Source organism: Arvicanthis niloticus, chromosome 2 (genome assembly GCF_011762505.2).
Source record: "Arvicanthis niloticus isolate mArvNil1 chromosome 2, mArvNil1.pat.X, whole genome shotgun sequence".
In the NCBI taxonomy this organism is placed as follows: Eukaryota; Metazoa; Chordata; class Mammalia; order Rodentia; family Muridae; genus Arvicanthis; species Arvicanthis niloticus.
In genome coordinates, this window is record NC_047659.1 from 59,822,267 (window position 1) to 59,842,760 (window position 20,494).

At 43.7% G+C, this 20,494-nt stretch overlaps 1 protein-coding gene across 2 annotated transcripts in view; it reads left to right on the forward strand.

The window, feature by feature from the left end:
* Positions 1-20,494, forward strand: part of Aplnr (apelin receptor) — an 87,248-nt gene that overhangs the window by 26,459 nt on the left and 40,295 nt on the right. Inside the window, exons 2-3 of one of the 2 annotated variants that reach the window (XM_034495930.2) lie at positions 3,382-3,460; positions 3,695-6,773. The exons of the other annotated variant lie outside the window; for it this stretch is intronic. Of the exons in view, the coding sequence (XP_034351821.1) occupies positions 5,271-6,404 (1,134 nt within the window). The 5' untranslated portion in view covers positions 3,382-3,460; positions 3,695-5,270 and the 3' untranslated portion in view covers positions 6,405-6,773. Of the gene's footprint in view, positions 1-3,381; positions 3,461-3,694; positions 6,774-20,494 lie in introns of those variants that run through there. 2 annotated transcript variants of the gene reach the window in all.

The window sequence follows — 20,494 nt, forward strand, 5'->3', positions numbered from 1 at the left end:
GTTCCTACCTATCTCCCCTCCAATCCCCAGCTTCTTCAGATGACAAATCAGCTGTTAGGGACACAGCTGTGGCTGCCTCTTGGTGGGGAGGGGGACAGAGAGAGGAAGAGGGAGAGGGAGAGGGAGAGGGAGAGGGAGAGGGAGAGGGAGAGGGAGAGGGAGAGGGAGAGCAAGGGAGCGCTGGGGACAAGCCTGTTACCCTGGGTGAGTTTCCAAGCTGCAGAGTTCAAAGCAGACCTGTGAAGTCAGGGGCAGAGGGAGAGCTAGGAGGGGAGGAGGTGAGAAGTCAGTGAGGGGCAGGGAAAGGCTACACTTCTACTTTGATGTCCCAACACAGAGCTCGAGCCAGGTCTGGGTGGTGTCCCCGCAGATGGTTTTAGCTTTCCTCCTCAACTCAAAGCTTTAGAGAGAGCCAATTAACCACACTTTCCTGTCCTTTAGGCAGGATGTTTATCTAGTCCTCTGAAACTATGACATAGCTGTGTGAGTCCAGGGCATACTCTTACCTCACTGTATATAAGAAAGCATATTCCCCTACACATGTAAATACATATACCCATTTATTTCACATGCAAGCAAGGCACACCCTTGCACACATAGTGCCCATCATAGCTGCAGTCTGTTCACCAAGTATCCCTAGACTTCACATCTAAGTGGCCTGACATCGAGTATAAAGCCTGCTCTCATTATGTGCCCATCACAGACAAAGCTGTCTTTGTTTTCGAGATAAGGAGTCCGCCTGTGGGCAAGGTTGGGGAAGACTTCTGAACCCAGCTCTAGAATTTTCACTCTGCCAGCAATTTTGTCTCTTCTCAAACAGCATGGAACAGGTCCAAGACACTTTTCTGCCAGAAACTGTTTATCTCTGACTTGTCACAATACCTGGCAGAAATTACCTAGGAGAGAGAAGTTCCCTAGGAAACCTGCCTGTTCCTCTTCTAGGCCAACCAGCCCTGGAGACTCTGGCTAACAACCCTGCCTTACTTAGCCTTACTCTGCTTTACCACATGGCTGCAAGTAGATTACTTTGGATGAGTTTTGCAAAAAGTTGCCCATGCTATTACAGTAGAATGGTCCTGAGGTAAAGACCTAAGTTATCGCCAGCTCTCTAAGCACACCTCTAATGATTTCATTCAACAACCATTTATTAGGGGCAAAACAGAGAGGTTGGATACAGACAGATATCAGTCCCAGGGCTGGGGTATGTGTAGCCTCTGAGTCTTGGGGCACATTAGGCTGGTCTGTATCCTCAGTTCTGTTTACCAATCTCACATCTTCTGTGATGGATAGTGTGGTGGCAGACAGCACCAAGTTGGGTGAGGAGTGAGCCTGGCTGTCAATGTTGGGATCACTCAGGCCATCTGGCTCCAGCTTGCTCTAGGCTGGAGTCTGGATCTTATCAGCATCCCACCATTCCAGGCATAGATCACTGACCCCTTGTCCCATCCAGGCTCCCAATTCCCTTCCTTTTCAATTGAGACAGAGAATTAAGGAAATGCATCCATATTTTCTCCTATGGAGAACTCTGGGTTTGCACCTGGCTTGGAATCCAGGCAGGACAGCTGGGGGAGATAGACAGGAAGTCGATTTCAAGGATATTGAAGCTTTCATGTTTCCTTCCCTCTGTGTCCTCAGTTACCCAGGGTTGCTTCTAGATCTTTCTGGAAGCGAAAAAGAAAAAGAAAAGAAAAGAAAAGAAAAGAAAAGAAAAGAAAAGTGTGTGATGTCAGCATTAGTGTCTGTCATGGAATGGCTACAGCACAAGTGTTTACTGTCTATACTCATCTGGAGAAAATTACCCCCTGCCAACTATGTGGTCCCTTCTGATAGGCAAAGGGATCTGCAGAGGCTGACAGTTAACCATTTCTACTCCACCACACTGTCATTCTGCCACCTGTTCAGAAGAGGCAAGTGGGCTTGCATACTCTCAGGTTGATGAAGCCCCAGCTCCAGGCAGAATTGAGTGTGATGACTACTGTTCTGTAGAAGGACAAAGTTCTAGAGGCAGAACCATGTTATCTTTTCAATTAGCACAGCCAACCATCTGGCAGTGGTAGATACATAAATCACAGCTCTCCTAGCATTCTCCCGTATCTGTATAATGTTTAACATGTGACAGTTCCATTTTTTAAAGGGCTGAAGGACTTTATTTAGTGGTTGAGAGAACAAGTTACTGTATCTATCTTATGTCTCAGTTTTCTCATCTTTCAGCTGAGGCTAAATAAGAGTTTAAGGTCTGTCTCTCTCTCTCTCTCTCTCTCTCTCTCTCTCTCTCTCTCTCTGTGTGTGTGTGTGTGTGTGTGTGTGTGTGTGTGTGTTTATGATGTGTGTGTGCAGGTGTACTCACCTGTGCATATGAAAGCCAGAGTTAGTTATTAGGATGTTAGTCTCAATGGTTTCTCTATTTCTTGATTAGGGTCTGTCATTGAACTTGGACTTGATTGCCTTGGCTAAGCTGGCTCCCTGTCTCTGCTCTTATACTGGATTACAGATGCATGCCATCTTTCCTACTTTTATGTGTGTACTGGGTATATGATCTCAGGTCCTCATGCCATCTCCTTGCCTCTTCCTCACATTGTTTTACTGATTGACAGAGACAGTAAAACATACAGAAGGATGCCTGACACTCAGTATGTGAACAATGTATAGTGCTCAAGAAACCCAGACAGTGGCTCTTAGGAACTTTCTCATCTTTCTTTCCACCCATCTTTTCTGCATTCCTCCCTTATATCCTAAGACTTTCACCGTGGTTATTATTATTATTTTTTGTTCTTTGCATTTTCTGGTTTCCTTGTCTGTATATCCTCTGTTTCTTCTACTTCCTGTTCTCAGGAAGCTCTTCCTGTTCAAAACCTACCAACTGGAGATGCTACAATCTGCTTTACTTACCTCGGTTTATATTTTGATATGGGTGTTAATGCCTTGAACTCATTTCTGCCTCAAACTTTGTTTCTGCCTCTCAGTTGTTGGGATTATAGGCTTGTACTAACTTGCCTGGTATCTAGAATACATTTCTTTTTAAAATGGAATTAATTCCTCATGTTAATCAATCTGATATTTTCTCATGAGCATTCAGAATTAGACATTGTCTTGAAAAATCTTGAGGTATGGGAATGCTGGTCCACATTTCTGCATAGCAACCAGAGACCAGAACTGAGGAGGCCTTCTGTCTTATTTGAGACAAAGTCTCATTGTATTGCTTAGGTTGTCCCCAAACTTTTGGATGCAAGTGATCCTCCAACCTCAGCCTTTAATGTAGCTGGTACTACATGTACTGTGCCTGTCCTTTGATAGACAAACTCTACTTAGTCACAGTCTCTGACTCCCTGTTATCACAAACTGGCCGCTTTGCCTGAATACATGCTTAACTTATCCATGCAGGTATCTGGATTTGTCTACTTGAAGATTCCTGGGGATCTTTACTGACAAACCCTCCTTCCATGAAGTGGTTATCAGCTCTGTAAGCCTTTGCCTTGGATAACTAAGGCTCACCTAGTTTGGGCCCATATCATTCTGCCCCAACATTTCCCCTCCCTCTCTCCCACTCCTCTCTTCCTTCCTCTTCCTTCCTTTCCTCCTTTCTGTCTTCCAACCCCAGGCCCCAATGGGGAGGTGGGGAGTGGAGTGGGGCATGAATCCAGGGCTTCACATTTTACTATTAAGCTAAGCTTGTAATCTTCTTGCCCAAATTCAGGTAGCTTCCCTCACTTTTGGGAGGTGAAATAAAAAGAATGCACTTAAAAAAAAAAAAAAAGAAGATGAAGAAGAAGAAGAAGAAGAAGAAGAAGAAGAAGAAGAAGAAAGAAAGAAAGAAAGAAAGAAAGAAAGGAAGAAAGAAAGAAAAGAAAAAAAAGAAAAGAAAATCTTATCTTGTGCATCCTTCCTCTTCCTGCAGAGGCTCCAGGAACTGGGCCAGATGGGAGGGTGACTACAACATCTGTTGGGGGGGGGGTGCTTCTTTTTCTGCATCCTCCTCTAACTTAACTTCCTGACCCTATGTGGTCTTAGGAAACCTCTTGGCCCATGGGTACTGGTAAGAACCTGAGAAACTTAAGTTCATACTCTAACCACATAGTAATTCAGACATTTATTCTTCTCCTTGTCTTCCTCCTTTTCCTAATTTGTCCATTTACTTATTTACTCGCCAATCAGAGATCCCTGAAGACACACTAGAACTGTGTTCTATATGTGCTTAGAGAAAAAGAAAAGTAAACAATCAACCATAACAAAATTTACCCGGTGATCTTTGTCTTGAACCACTTATCTTAAGCCTCAGTTTCCCCATAGATTTAATGAGGTGGATAGAAGATATTTTGTTTCTTTCATCCTGTGACTCTGCCAACCAACTTTCTAACACTACTACCTGCAAACTACAAACCCTGGTCTGCCAGCAGCTTATGAACTATAAGGAAATTTCATAGTGGTTTTGTCTGCAAAATGCCAAAGTTCTCAGAAACAGGTTTGAAGCCAATGTGTAGAGAGGAAGGAACAAAGTGCAGGGAATCCCAGGGTCTCATCTGGGTGGGGGTGGGGTGGGAGTGCAGGGTCAGCAGGGATCATCCAGATGCTGGGACACTCCTGTGAAATATCACACCCTCTCTGCCCGGTGCTTGTCCTGGATTCAGGTCAAACTGGATTTCAATCTGCATAATTTGTCCCATTTAGAAGGGTTGGGAGAGGGTGAGAACAGGAGGGTGAAGACTGAGGAGGGGGATAGATACCCCTCCCCCGCTAAAAGGCAGGCATGAAGTGGTGGCCAGAGGAAACCAGAGTGAAGAGTCTGGAGTGAAGGCTGGTAGCAGCTAGAGAGAGGAGGTGGGACCAGGAGGAGCAGCAGGCTTGCAAAGCACAGATAATTGTCAGCCCAGCCCAGTAGGGGTCAATTTAGTCTACTTACCCGGTGGCAAGAAGAAAAAAAAAAGTGGGCAGTGACTTAAAGATCTTAAGACTCACTAGAGAGGGAGGGGTTAGCCTGGGGGTGGGAGGAGGGAGTGCTGAGTTTAGGAGGAGACAGAGACTCAGGAGGGTGCAAGGAAGTGTCTTAGCAGAGCTGGGCTAGGACGGGAAGGTAGAGGGGAGCCGCCTGAGAAGCACGCCCTGCAGGGTCTGAGCTCCCAGAGGGGCTAGTTCTGCATGCCGGGAAGGGCTCTAAGCACCTTCAGACCTCTTACTCTGAGGTTCAAGCCAAACCTTCACGGTGCTTGCTGAGTTGGTGACCTAACTCTGGAACTGGTGTACCTGGGACTCGCTGCCCAGCTCCATTCACCACCATGGAAGATGATGGTTACAACTACTATGGGGCTGACAACCAGTCTGAATGTGACTACGCAGACTGGACGCCCTCTGGAGCTCTCATCCCCGCCATCTACATTCTGGTTTTCCTTCTAGGCACCACGGGCAATGGCCTGGTGCTCTGGACCGTGTTTCGGAGCAGCCGCGAAAAGAGACGCTCAGCTGACATCTTCATTGCCAGCCTGGCAGTGGCTGACTTGACCTTTGTGGTGACTTTGCCACTGTGGGCCACTTATACCTACCGGGAGTTTGACTGGCCTTTTGGAACCTTCTCTTGCAAGCTCAGCAGCTACCTCATCTTTGTCAACATGTACGCCAGTGTCTTTTGCCTCACCGGCCTCAGCTTTGACCGGTACCTGGCCATTGTCAGGCCAGTGGCCAATGCTCGATTAAGGTTGCGAGTCAGCGGGGCCGTGGCCACAGCAGTCCTGTGGGTGCTGGCTGCCCTTCTAGCGGTGCCTGTCATGGTGTTCCGTTCCACAGACATCCCAGAAAACGGCACCAAGATCCAGTGCTACATGGACTACTCTATGGTGGCCACTTCAAACTCAGAGTGGGCCTGGGAGGTGGGCCTTGGAGTGTCCTCCACTGCTGTGGGCTTTGTGGTGCCCTTCACCATCATGCTGACATGTTATTTCTTCATTGCCCAAACCATTGCTGGCCATTTCCGAAAGGAGCGCATTGAGGGCCTGCGGAAGAGGCGCCGGCTGCTCAGCATCATCGTGGTGCTGGTGGTGACCTTTGCCCTGTGCTGGATGCCTTACCACCTGGTGAAGACTCTCTACATGCTGGGCAATTTGCTGCACTGGCCTTGTGACTTTGACAGCTTCCTCATGAATGTCTTTCCCTATTGCACCTGTATCAGTTACGTCAACAGCTGCCTCAACCCTTTCCTCTATGCCTTCTTCGACCCCCGATTTCGTCAAGCCTGCACCTCCATGCTCTGCTGTGATCAGAGCCGGTGCAGAGGCACCCCTCACAGCAGCAGTGCCGAGAAGTCAGCCAGTTATTCTTCTGGGCACAGTCAGGGCCCTGGCCCCAACATGGGAAAGGGGGGAGAGCAGATGCACGAGAAATCAATTCCTTATAGTCAAGAAACCCTTGTGGACTAGGGCTGAGACCAGAGGGAAGCTTGGTGCCTCAGGTCTCACCCAAACTTTAGCCTTACGCTCTGAGAACCAGGTAGCATGGCTGTACCTTCTCCCTGACTCCTCACTCTGTTCTCTGCCCACCTCCGAGCTCTGCCTTGCCCCTCTCTTCTCAGACGTTTGTGGTTTAGTGCAAACAGCTCAGCTCTACAATATTTCTGAGGTTGACCTTGCACAAGTCTCTTAACTTCTTTAAACTTCAGTTTCTTTGTTTGTAATAAGTGGAGGTAGGTTATATGGACCCTGAAGTGTTGAAGTGTGAGTCCTGACGGATTTGCTTCTTTTGGCTGCCCCCTCCCCCCAGGTCTCTGTCCCCCCCACCCCAGGTCTCTGTCCCCCCCCAGGTCTCTGTCCCCCCCCCAGTTCTCTGTCCCCCCCCCCGCCCCGTCTCTAGCCCCTCCTTTTTGTTTCCTCTGCTGCAGAAATTGTTTCTGTCAACTACTCACTTCCTAGATCTAACCCTTTCTCTTCTAGTCGGTTTCTCCCAGTCAAACATTTCTGCCTGTACCCCAGCGCCTTCTTCCCTGCTGGGCTCTGAAGGGTTAAGACTTCTGAACCTTGAAGGGTAACTTATCCTTTGAGTTTTTATCCTGTTTTCTGAGAGTCAGAGGGTGGCTGTATATAGGCAAAGAATTAGTGCTCTGGTCCCCAAAGCTGGGAGCTCTGGACCTTTCCAAAAAGTTGGATCAGTTCATTGTTGGTCCAGACACTAGGGCTAGACGGATTTTTTGAATAGAGATTTCTCTTTGACAGAGTCTCTGTGATGCTTAGTGGAGAACGCATCCTACCAATAACCCAGTATCCTTCCCATCATTTTTTAAAAATTGTCTGTGAGGATTGCAAGGCAACAGGGCTGAAGAAGCTGTGGATTGTCCCGTCCCTATGAAGGGGAAGTTGGAAAGGGAAAAACAGAGAAAGGGTCAGAGGGGAATCTGTGTTCAGTCTGTATGCTGCTTGCTTCCTCTCCCCCAATGCTCATCTTTCCACCTCCTACAGAACTGTGAACTGTAGAGCAGATCTTTCTCCTGTCTCCTCCCCCACCCCACTGTATCTATAGGTTTTGGTGCTACTTGGAACCAAGAGTTGTTAGATAAGGCTATTTGCTTTTTGTCTATATGGGTATATATACCGCCCCCCCCCACACAAGAGTATCACATAAACTTCATTGATGAAGGACTGGGGTGACCCCCCCACTCACTTTCCCCTGTGCTTCTGTAGGTCTCACAATCCACTTGGGAAAGAATGGACATATGGAGGACATAGGGAGTGTAGAATAGATATGGGTCCACCCCCACTGGATTTGGGGAACTCCGACGGCTGGTCCGTATTTCCGTATTTAGGAAAGAGGTGTATGTTTGTGCTAGGCTTTCTGTAGGGAGCTGTTTCCTCAGTAGCATCTGGTCCTAAGGCTGGAGAAGTCTGGAGCTGGGCCCCAGTTCCTCTTCCAGTTCCACAGTGGAAAGTCCAGACTTACAGACTGTAGCACGGCCCTTCTCGCGCCCTCCCTGCCTCTGACTTATTTCTCACCCCTCTCACTCTCTTCAGGGGTTTGTAGTCCTCTTCCTAAGGACGTTTGTTCTCCTTTCCATCAGGACTGAGCCTCTTGGCTTCTCTGGCTCCTTTAGCAGGGAGTAATGTTGGAAAAGTGGGACTGGAGCCGCTGTGTGGGTCTTAAGGACAGAATTAATAGTGGGGCCTTTGTAAGCTGGAAATGGGTGTGCGTATTCCGGGTTTTGTTCTTGGAGAGCTCTGGAAACCGAGGACAAGACATATGCCATGGAAACAGGAAGAGCCTGGCTCGATGCAGTTGGACCATCACCGGCAGAGATCCTGCTCCTGGGGCAGAAAAGGGGATTGTGATGGTGGGGGATGGAGAAAACAGCTTTTTTTAGCTGAGCTCTGCATGTCTCAGGCCAGAAACTTTCACACAGCTACTTTCTCTGCCAGGCCATCCTCAAAGCAGCCAGAACAAGCTGCAGGAGGCTTCTGGGAGACAGGAAACTCAACCATGGCATGGGACAGATAGCAGAGGAGGCAGCCTCTTTTCCCCACCCCCACCCCTTCTTCAGAATGCGCTTTTTTTTTTTTTCTGATCTTGTTAGTCACTGTGGTTCATCAAATAAAATTGTTTTGTGTAGCTGTTGTATCCAAAGCCTCCTCATTTGAAAGTACCTTGAGAGAAGTGTGAGAACCTGCAGTTGTGACTATTTCAGTAGAGGTGAGAGGGTGTATGGGAGGGGGGGCATCAGTGGGAGCCAAAGAGGGAGAATCTTCTGGAAAACCTGAAACGGGGCTGAAAGGAGAAACAGGCACCAGACAAGTGTAAAGATGGGTCTGGGAATGGACAGGGCATTGTAAGCCTCCTGCCGTGAAAACCACAGAACAATGGACACACATTTTGGAGAATACAGCACAGGTATATCTGGGGTAAAACAATATCAGTTACTTACTTCTCTCTGTCCATTAACTCATCTATCCTTCCCCACCTCCCTTTATCACTGTCTCCTACTGACTCAACCATTCACCTCTGTTAATTCGTTATCACTTGCTGATTGATTGCTTCACTCATCACCACAGTTTCTTTAAGTCAGATATTTGAAGCTCTGTTCTCCAATGGGAGCCACTCTGATAATCTTGAAAATGCCCGTTCCTGGATGTCACTCCAGACCTATGGAGTCAGAATCTCCTAGATCCATTCTAGGTGTTTACAGGTGCTAAAAACAGCCCAGGTGGTTCAGAGGGAAGGCGAGGCCTAAGGATACCTCATCTAGCTATAGTCTTCCTGAATTAAAGCAGGCACACAGACAAGAGAGTTGGGATCAAGAAAGATGACAATCTATTTGGAAGAGGCTGGACTGATCTTTGTGGAGGAAATATTAGGTTTAGATGTTCTTCAAAGAAGGCCTCTCTGGGGCCAATAATTTTGCAGATGACATAAAAACAGTCACCAGAGAGGGGAGGTGGGGGGAGGGGAGACTAATTGTAGCAGGAACTCATATTTATCCAGTTTTACAAGTGTGCTAAAAATTTTCCAGGCATTGTCTTGCAACCTTCCTCTGAGAGGGGCACTGTGCCACACTTTGCTGATAAGAAATCTGAGACACAGAGATTAGCAGTATCTCCTGACCACAGACTGCTGTGGGAAAGAGCTAGGCCTAGTGTCATGAATCTAACTCCAAAGCCCATAGTCTTGACCATGGGATGCTGTTGCCTCCCCCAAAGTACAGATGAGGCAGCACCAGATGGTTGGGAAGGAAAATGTAATCTCATCTGCAAGATGCCAGGTACACATGGAGACCAGGCAGGATAGGAAGTGCCAGGGAAGGGTGGGGATGCTCGAGACAGACAGATGGGGAGAGATAGAGAGACAGAGACAGGATATGCAAAAGAGATGGTAACAGACAGAACAAGGAGAGAGAGAGAGAGAGAGAGAGAGAGAGAGAGAGAGAGAGAGAGAGAGAGAGGAGAAAGGAGGAGAGGGACAGAGAGGTCACAGGGAGAGGAAGGCATACAGAAGTAGGGACAGGGTACAATGGGGACAATGATCCCCTTTTCTTCTTCAAAGAGAAAAGCTATCAGGAATTTATGACTATAACAAGGAGCTGGGTTTTTTCTTTTCTTTTTCATATTAATACTATTAAAAAGTCTCCTGAGAAATTTGTTAAGTTGCCCAGAATATTATAAAATTATGAAGTACTTAATGGTTTAGTTGTTCACACCTTACTTCGTTTATATACCAAGTGCTGGATAGGATCAGGGGACAGACTTCTGGGGCTCACAGGTTGCTGGTGGAGACAGTGCCAGAAAAGATGACAGCCAGAGGGTCAGCTCTGAGAGAGGGAAGGCTTGCAGTGCTCTGGGGATCCATCCTGGGGCTGCAGAATGAGAGATGTCCGAGCATGCCGGGAACCTGGTTTGTGGAGTGTGGTTGGTGAGCTGTTAATGAATATTTGGGCAGAGGAAATTCCCAGGGATAATGTAGAACACAGGCCCTCTGAGGAGCTGGAAAGGGCCTGCATCCTGACTTCATGTATGACCCCTCCAAGTTTGGGAGGTTGGCTGGTCAGAGAAAAACTTGTCTGATTTTCAAAGCATGGATGCCAGAAAGACTGGGAGCTAGGGCTAAAATATGGGTCCTTATATAAATTGGGGATGGAGAACAAACATTTAAAATTTTTTGTTTTATTGACTTGAGGCTTTGTGTGTCAGATATGAGCTGTCTTTCTCTGGTCATCTACCAGGGTACATTAACCAAGAACTGAGGAATTCTGGGCCATCTTATTCTGGTAATGTTGAAAAAAGAGTTCAAGAGGAGGCAGATGGCTTTGTTAAAAACCTCACCTCTGGAAGCCGGGGTGAAATCCCCCATAAAGATCTAGATTAGCTGGCTGCTCTATCTAAGTGCCGGTGAGTTGACAGCTTGTAAGTCTTGATCCAAAGGGTATAGTATAGTTTTTCAAAGAGGACTTTGAAACATTGAGTAGAATCTCATGATTCCTATGTAAAGTTAGAGTGTTAAAATGTTAGAGCCTTAGCTAGGTGTGGTGGCATATGCTTTTTATTCTGGCACCTGGGAGGCAGAGGCAGGTGGATGTAGGTGAAGGCCATTCTTGTCTACATAGTGAGTTCTAGGTCAACCCAGGGCTAAATAGTGAGACCTTGTCTTAAAAATAATTGACAGTACACACGTACACACACACACACACACACACACACACACACACACAGACACACACACAGACACACGTGTATATACAAATTTTACACACATATATATATATACATATATATATATAAAACTATGGCAACATAGAATGGACTGAAAACATGTATATACGTATAAATAAATGTATTTATTATAGTATAGTATATTTATTATAGTATATTTATTATAGTATAGTATATATATTTATTATAGTATAGTATATATAAATATATACATATTTTTAGTTCATTCTGTATTGCTATAGTAAAACACTCTAAGCTGCTTAATTTGTAAAGGAAATAGACTTGTATAGATAGATCATGGTTGTGGAGGCCCAAGAATATGATGCTGGCATTTACTTGTCTTTTTGTGAAACATTTAGTTGGTCTTTTTGTGAATTGTTTTATCAGTTCATAGTGGCGAAATAGAAGAGGGATATCTCATATTAAGAAAGGTCAAAATACAAGGAGTACCCTTTCTATATATCAACCCACTTTCCTAGTAACCAGTCTAATTCTACAAGATAGAAGTTGCTCTTCTTATTAATATAAAAGTGAGATTAATATTTTTACTCTCATAGGCATTGCACCTGTATAACACATTTAGGAATACAAGGCTTAGACCCAATCCTTCTTTAACTTTTCTAACTGATTTGAGATGGTTAGCCTGTGAGTTAAGGGCCTATAACAAATTCATGGCTTTGAATTTATTATTAGGGTGTTTTCTATATTTTATTTAGAAATAGCTGAGAGGAATTAACCTACAACAGTCCAGATTGCCTTACATGGATAGTTGTTTTCAAAACATCAGAAGTCCATAGAATTGACATTACAAACATTTCTGTATCAATGTTCATTTTGATTAGAGACCTGTCTGCTCCTGACAGCTTCCTGTCTTGGATTCTAAGAAGAAATTGAGCATCTTTGGAGTTACTCCAGTTGTGGTGAGATATCCACTAGGCAAGAATTGCCTCTTTCCATCTACAGACAAATCACTGTCCAGAAAAGGACACACTTGTAGAATAGTTGACTGATTATATCTGCCAAGACAGAGTAATCAGCCCTTAATAATTCTGCATCACTGGCCGAGCAGTGGTGGCACACACCTTTAATCCCAGCACTTGGGAGGCAGAGGCAGGCGGATTTCTGAGTTCGAGGCCAGCCTGGTCTACAGAGTGAGTTCCAGGACAGCCAGGGCTATACAGAGAAACCCTGTCTTGAAAAACAAAAAAAACAAAACAAAAAAAAAACCCCAAAAAAACCAAAAAACAAACAAACAACCCCCCCCAAAAAAACCAAACCAAACCAAACCAAACAAACAAACAAAAACTGCATCACTAGGTCTGTCAGATGATCCTGGGCCAGAAGGCTGAAGATCAGATGCGCCATCGTTTTGTAGTATAGGGACTGTCCAGTTGTTCAGTGGTCTCTATATATTGCCTAAGTTTTAGAAGCTATACTTTGTGCTTCCCATAATTTCAGTTAACTCACTCATTCTGGATTTCTGACGGGGTTGAAGACTTAAAGTCTTATAGCCAATCCCGGCTATTTACTTTGAGATAAAAGATTTGAGAGGATGGTTTTCAGATGACATTCATTCTAAAGCCAAGAAAAAAGCCAGGTTCAGAACCAAGTCTTTTATTTAGGAGAGATGACAGAGGTTCTGCTTAGTCAACAAAATGATGGACTGGGTATTAGGTCTATCTTGCACCTTACTGACATAAATTGGCATAGTTATGCTCTAACTGTATTTTGAGAGAAAAGTTTTATTTTAACAGGAAGGGTGATATGTAGGAGGAGCTAAGGTGGGAGGAGTAAGGAGAAGAAGAGGAGGAGTAAAAAGAGGAGGAGGAGAGGAGGAGCTAGGTGATGAAAGAGAGAGACAGAGAGAGAGAGAGAGGGAGAGAGAGAGGAGAGAGAGAGGAGAGAGAGGAGAGAGAGAGAGAGAGAGAGAGAGAGAGAGAGAGAGAGAGAGAGAGAGAGAGATGTCTCTGCCAGTCAAAGATAGTTGGTATATCTAGATTGGGTATTGGGTTACACTTCTGATTGTATGGGCATCTTGTTATTGAGCATTACCAAACTTATAAAGCCTTTGATTAACATTAAAAAAAATTGTATAAAAGCAAAAAGGAGAAGGCGGGATGGGATAGGGTTTTCTAGGGAGGGGAAATGGGGAAAGGGGATGGCATCTGAAATGTAAATATCCAATAAAAAATAAATTAAAAAAAAAGTTGCTCCCAGAAAACCTAGTCCAGTCTCAAGGGATCTTACCTAATTTCTTGAAAAAGATACTCGCCCATTCATAATGGTAATGCTCCTATGAACTTCTCAAAGACTCAATGTAAGCTTTGCCAGGAATCAAGTATGTTTAAACCCTATTATAGCACATTCATTCAAGACATCTTTATCTAGGACTGGCTTAAGAGATAAGGATAAGTGGTCAACCAGGCATCACCCTGATCTGTGGAACAATTTGAAAGGCTGTTTGCTTTCATTTTCTTTATTGACAGATAGGTGACTTAAGGCCCATCGAGAGAGAAAGGAGAATAATTTACACATGATCCCACTGTGGGAAAGTGGCAAGGCTGTGATTAGAACTCAGGTTTTTTGCTGTTAGGCAAGAGCATGTTCAGGCTTGTGAAGGAGATCTTTTTTTTTTAAACAATACATAAAGCAAGTGAAGTCAGACCAAAGATGAACTCCTGCCTGGGATGGGAGAGATGCTCGCTGGTTATCTAAAGTTTTGTTAAATCTTTTGTTTGAGAAGAGCTTCAGATTCACAGGATAACTGCTGATTTAGTACAGAGAGCTCTTGTACATTACACACCCAATTTCCCTTATAATTAATGTCTTACATTAGCATGATATACTTGTCATAGTTAATGAACCATGTTGGTACATTACTGTTAATTAATGCTCATTCTTCACTTAGGTTTTCTTACTTAAGAAAGGAAAAAAGAAGGGAGGAAAAAAAAATCAAACCAAAAAACCAACCCAACCTTAATGTACTTTTCCAGTTCTAGAATCTGAAGTGGCAATTCAGTCATCATATCGTTTAAGGTTCTTGTAGATCTGGAAGCTTCTCAGATACTGTATTTGATGCCTTTAAGAAATACTGGTCAGGTATTTTGTTCTATGGCTCTTTGTAAAGCAAATACCTTTTTAAAATCTCCATTTGCTAGGCATATGCTAGGTGATGAGTAAAAAATCACTGAATAATACTCAAACCATTCATGCTCTTTTTGGAGTTTGTAAAAGACTAATAATGGGTAGTCAGTGTCACTGCAGGAAAATCACAGGATGCTGTGGAGGCAAACATGTCTTCTCTCTCTCCCAGGGAGGACTTACAAGTTAGAGCTAACATACTGGCTGAAACATGTGTCTACTCAGCTCCACTAGGGTTTAAGTGTCTGGCACGCTTTCTCCTCTAATTCACCACTTTAAGACTCATTTTGTTGCCTAAATAAATGCAAACAGGAGTATGGGAGACAAAAAAAAAAATACTAGTATCTGATGGACACCTCACCCTATTGTCTCATACTGTGTCACTCAAGTGTGTGACACACCTCATGATTGTGTGTCTACCTGAAGCTGCTTTTAGATGTGCCATGGATTTCTTAAACCTGGTCGACACTTCCCATTCAAGCAGAATGCTACTTCTCAGCCCACATGCCCTGGGTATTAGGGAGAAGTCTCTAGGAGAGGCCTGCTTTTATAAAAGCTCCACATCCTTGACCATCCCATCTGCCCCATGGACAGCTGCTCTGGAGCAGGACCGTGTTTACAGATATTTGCTTTCCCACGTTCTGGGATGTAATAGGCACACACAGGCAATTTGCTTAAACAAGTGAACGGCTGGAATGAGAGGTGAGAAGAATTGCTAGTAAAAATTGTTTTTTATTTACAGCAGACAAGTCAATTTTTTTCCCCAAAGAAGCCAGGGAAATAAGGTAAATCAGGAGCCAGGAGAGAAGCAGGGGAATTGGAAACTGGACCTAATTAAACCAAATGGTTTTGTGTCTTGCAGCTGCTCCTGGGTAACACATGATTAGAACAAAGTTGGGTCATGGAGCTGGGGCACTTCTGGTAATTTCCTCTTTATCAATTATTTAAGATTTTCACTCATATAAACATGCATATGTAAATCTGTAAATACATGCATACATATACATTGCACATTGAGCATTTTCCCCCTCAGTTCTCCATTGTTCCTTTGATTGCCTCCCCCTAGTCTCTTTCTGACCCCCTAGACAGTTTTACTTTTATCTTTATGCCAAGTGTACATACACAATCTTATGTGTGTATGTAAAATCCAGGCTATCAGGGAAGCTATCATCTTCGTCTTTCTGGTTTAACTCCCTGAGTATGATTACCCCCAGTGGCCATTTTCTTGCAATCAACATAACTTCTTCTTTGTGGCTGAAAATAATCCTTTGTGTGTCTATATCATACTTTCCTATCCATTCTTCTGTTGCTGGTTCCATAGTTTAGCTGTTGCATGTAGTGCTGCAATAACCTTGATGTGTAAGTGTTTCTGTTACACACAGGACAAACTGTTTTTAGAGAAACCGCCATACTGTCTATATTCTATAGTGGTTGGACTAGTTTACATTCTTACTAGCAGTATATGAGGGTTTATTTTTGTCTCCATCCTCAACAGCATTTGTTACTACTTTTTTTAATGACTATCATTTTCACTATTTCAATATAGCCTTGGTTTCCGTTTCTTTGATGGCTAGTGAAGTTGAACATCTTTCTGAATCCTTACTTCTGAACTCTGTATACCATGGCTTCATAGCGATTAGTTCAGGGTTAATGCTGAAGATTGTATTTTCAAGTCTATTTGATTGGATGAGTGATTGCAAGGCTGGCTGGCTTCCTATCAGTGGCAGCTGGAGCCGGTACTGAGTCAGCCAAGCTGCTGGGAATCCATGTATAGCCACCTTCATAGCGGAAGAACTGCTCTGATGGAGGGGATGTACTGATTGAATGTAAAACAAAATCTTGGACTTCCTCTTCTACAAAACACTCAAGGAAAACCTTCTCTTCCCGTCACTGAAAAATCTGTGTCAGGGTTAAGGGCATTCAAGAAAATTTGGCAATCTTTCTTCTGACTCACAAGTATATCTACAAATTCAAAAGGTCTTCCTGTGTGATGGGGATGAACAGCCTCAGCCGATGACATGGATTGAGACTTTGCCTTAGTTGGCTTCAATCTGGTAGACTGAGGACTTTAGTAGCAGGACTCAATGACCTAGAGTCTAGAGATTGATATCCTAAGGTCTTACGATTGAAGAACATGGAAGTAACCTTTGCTCTTAGGAAAATGGACACACCAATATGGTGGCTAGATGGTTTCCGGCTGGAGACCTGGAAGCCCTCAAGTATTGCTGGGATCCAGCTGGCACTGAGCTCTGTATTGTGGGTGCTGTCAGGCTTTTCAGGGACCCTGGAAGATGGTGATTGTTTGCTGTGATAATAACAAGTTATTTTTATGCTTGAGAAAAGCCACACAGCTTTTACCAAAGGGATGATACAGGCTAGGAAAGGAAGTTGTCTCAGCTATGACCATGCCAGAAGTGATGAAAGAACAATGAGCTGAAACCACAGCATTATGGGACTGGAAGGGATCGCTCCAAGCCTCCTATCTCAATAGAGGAATCAGTGAAGCCCTAGCAGGACAACTATTTGATGAATGAGATTGCTAAGTAGTGTCTGGGATGTCAGGTTGCCTCTTTTCTGTGAAATAGACTGCTTTGGAAGAAATACTCCAAGATAGGTGGCCAACATGGTTTTGATGCTTACAGTTTGTGTTGGAACAACTTAATTTGTCTTCGTAAAAACATGAAATTTGTGTATCTCTTGTGTATTGTGTTAAGAGAGATTAAACTTGAATCTCAGTTCAGCTTTTATTGGGCTGTTTCATCTAGATCATTGATTTCCAAAGTTTTGTGTATGCAGAAGAATCATCAGCAAGTGCTATTAAAATACAGAACACAACTCAATAGATGTGGAGAGTATCTGAAACACCCTCTTTCATTTTTGTTTGCGTGGTCTATAGCTATGCATGTGTATAGATACTCATGTACTTGGAGGCCTGAAGTTGATGTCAAGAATCATCATGGATCACTGTTCAACCATATTTACTGAGGTAGGATCTCTTAGTTAAACCCAGAGCCTGACTGACAATATGACTAGGCTTCTTAGCCAGCTTGCTCTGGGGACCCTTTGTTCCACCTTCCAAGGCTAGAATAACAGGTGGGTTGCCACACTTACCCTGCTTTTATGTGGATCTCCAGAGATCCAGAATTCTAGTCTCATGATTACATGGCAAACTCTTAAGTCACTGAGCCATATCCTTAGCCCTTGAACATTTTATTTCTAAAGAAATTTTATCCATGGTAGAAGCTATTAGTCCTTGGACAACACTCAAAAGATCAAGGAATCAGAGCTCAACACCCATTATCTCCTGTAAAATAGAATAGTAAAAGGAGTTACCTCACAGGATTGTTATGAAGGTCACACAAGGTAATGTTTGCAGTGGCAAGCAGTCTCCTTCACATTAGAGGTAATCAATAGGTTTTAATTTTCTTCCGTTGTTCTCCCCTTGCCTCTCATGTTACAAGGGAAAGTGACTTGATGTACTCCTTTGCACTGTAGAAGGCTTGGAAGACCTCCGCATTTGAAAAAAGGGCATGTGACAGAAAGAAATGCTCAACTTAGGAAATGTGACATTGGCTTTTAATACTTCTTGAATTTAAAATAATTTTTTTATTGTGGTGATAACAAAATAAAGCTAGAAACATTTGACAGAAGTTTGCATATAAATTAATCTGGTCAAAAGTTTGTTGAAAAAAAAAGATCAAAAATAGTGTGCTACATAAATAGTTTTATATTTTAAAAATTCATAGCCTTTCAGATTTGTGTGGGTCTTAGTGTTACTGATTCAGGGAGGCAGGGTAGAAAAAATGTTTGAAATAATTCCAAACTGAAGATCCAGAGAAAAGATTCCTTTCTCAGCACTGCTTTAACTGTCTCCTAGAAAGCTATGAGATCTGCCTCAGTTTCCCATGTATAATATGAAGAGATTGAACAAGATTGGAGGATTACCACTTCCTATTAACTTATCAACAGAGCATGTCTCTTTAGCCAGTGTTTTGAAGGTTCTAGTCTATGACCGATTGCCCTACTTTCTCTGGGCAGGGTATGGTGGAAGGAACATGTGATAGAGAAAAACCACTTAAATCATGGTCAGGAATTAAGGTTCCTTAGTTCCCTTCAATGATACCCCCCCCAGTGTCTTAAATCCCTCTTTCCTAAGTGTTACACTACCCCCCAACAGTGCTACCTGGGTCATCAAGCTTTTAACTCATGGGCAATGGGGAGACACTCAAGATCCAAACTCCAGAAGGTGGAGATAGTCTTTCTCATCTGATGATAGTTCTAGACATGAGTATCTTCCAGAGAGCTGCATTCTGGGCAACTGAACTGGCAAATGTAATTATGAATGACCACTCTTATAGACTGGCATTCTGTGGTACAGAGAATCATTAATGATGAAATCTGAGGCCTTAGAGTTGATGGTGTCTCTTGAAAGATGACCAGGATTTTGGCAAGTTGAATGAGGATCTGGGTGGTAGGAGGCATCCAGACTGACGAGATAGTATGAAGACAGGCAAGAGTGTTGGAAAGGACACAGGGACTGTGAAGAATAGGATAGTTTGTGCTTAAGGTATACCTGCAAGAACGTTAGGTTTTAGACCATTGCAATGGTTCATTCATTACATCTATGAAGTTATTCTGAGAAATCACTTTATGTCATTCACTAGCTATTGAGATTATAATGGAGGTTAAGATAGACCTGGCATGTATGAAACCTAATATTTTCCTAGGAATAGATAATAGGCACATACATAAATGAAGAAATTGGACATCCTGATTTGAAAATGCTATGAAAGAAATAATATTCAAGGTGGAAAATAACACTGAGGGTACATTCAGATTAGGTAGTCCTGCAAGAGCATCTGGGGATATGACCTTAAAGGTTAGAGTGGGCCTGCTATCTGACATGCTGGCTAAGAGAGCAAATGCAGACACTGAAGCAGAAAAGATGTTAGTAGGTTCTAAAGTTAGGACAACTGGAAAGCTAATGGACAGGAAGCCAGGGGGAGGGTGGCATGAAACAAAGTTAGAGAGACAGGTGAGGGCAGGATCACAGGAAACTTTGAAGGCTATGGCAAGTGGAGAAGCTTATTCTAAGGGCAATGAGAAGCTGTCTCACAGGCCTTTGTAAAGAGACTGAATGGAAATGAAGCAGGAGGAAAGTAGAAGCACCAGATGGATGCTACTTCAGAGGCCAGGATGAGCTTGAAGGTGGGTCATGTAAGGGACATCCACAGAGCCCAAGAAGAGAGACAGATTTGAGTCATATTTTTTGATGCAGAACATGTAGTTACTTCTGATGGCTGGGATGCAGGCATATGTGAAATTTATCCAAGGTTTCAGGCTTGAATAACTTGGTAGAAATTGGTATCCATTAGTGAGATGGGTGTGGAGGAAGACTAGGAGAGCGGGTCTGAGAGTGAAAGACAGTGAGAGGGAGGGATGGGGGTGGGGAGAAGCATCCTGAAGGGTGTCTGGACTGGTAATAAAAATCTGAGCATTGTGGAGATAGGGCAGTGAAAAGTGCTAGTGTTGGGTTATTTGAAAATAAGCCAAAAAGCTCTTCCTGGGACTGTGCCACGGACGTCCTTGGTAATCTGGATCAGGGTAGTTACAGCATTGTATTGTTAGAAGGCACATAGAATGGTGTTGGTGGTCTGTAGAGAGAATGGTTGTGGAAACTCTAAGTTTTGGCAGGAAGGGTAGGAAAATGAGCAGTAGGCAAGAAAGTATGTGTGATAAAGGGAAAACTTAAAAACACTAGAAATGCAAAGGCAGATCTATACTAGGAGTGACCTGGGAAAGACCCACCCTACAAACCATAATGAGAGGAACAGGATTATTGAGGGTGATGGTAAAGAGATAATCGGAGGAGAATGGAAGCCATTGTGCATTCCCGACAATAGTTGTGGAACACAGGACCACTGTGAGGATGTAGACTTAGTTAGTGGTACTGGTAAAGAGGACAGCAGCAGAGGGGCACTTGCTGGTGAAGAAGAGGAGGTCATCAGGGATGGGGGGACAAAGAAAGGGTATTGGGTGAATGCGATGGAAATATATTACATACACATGTGAAAGTGTCCTAATGAAACCGGTATTTGATATAATTAATGTATGTGAAAATAACTAGAAGCTCAATACAAAAAAAAAAAAAAAAAAAAAAGAGAAAAATATGACTTTTTGTCTGT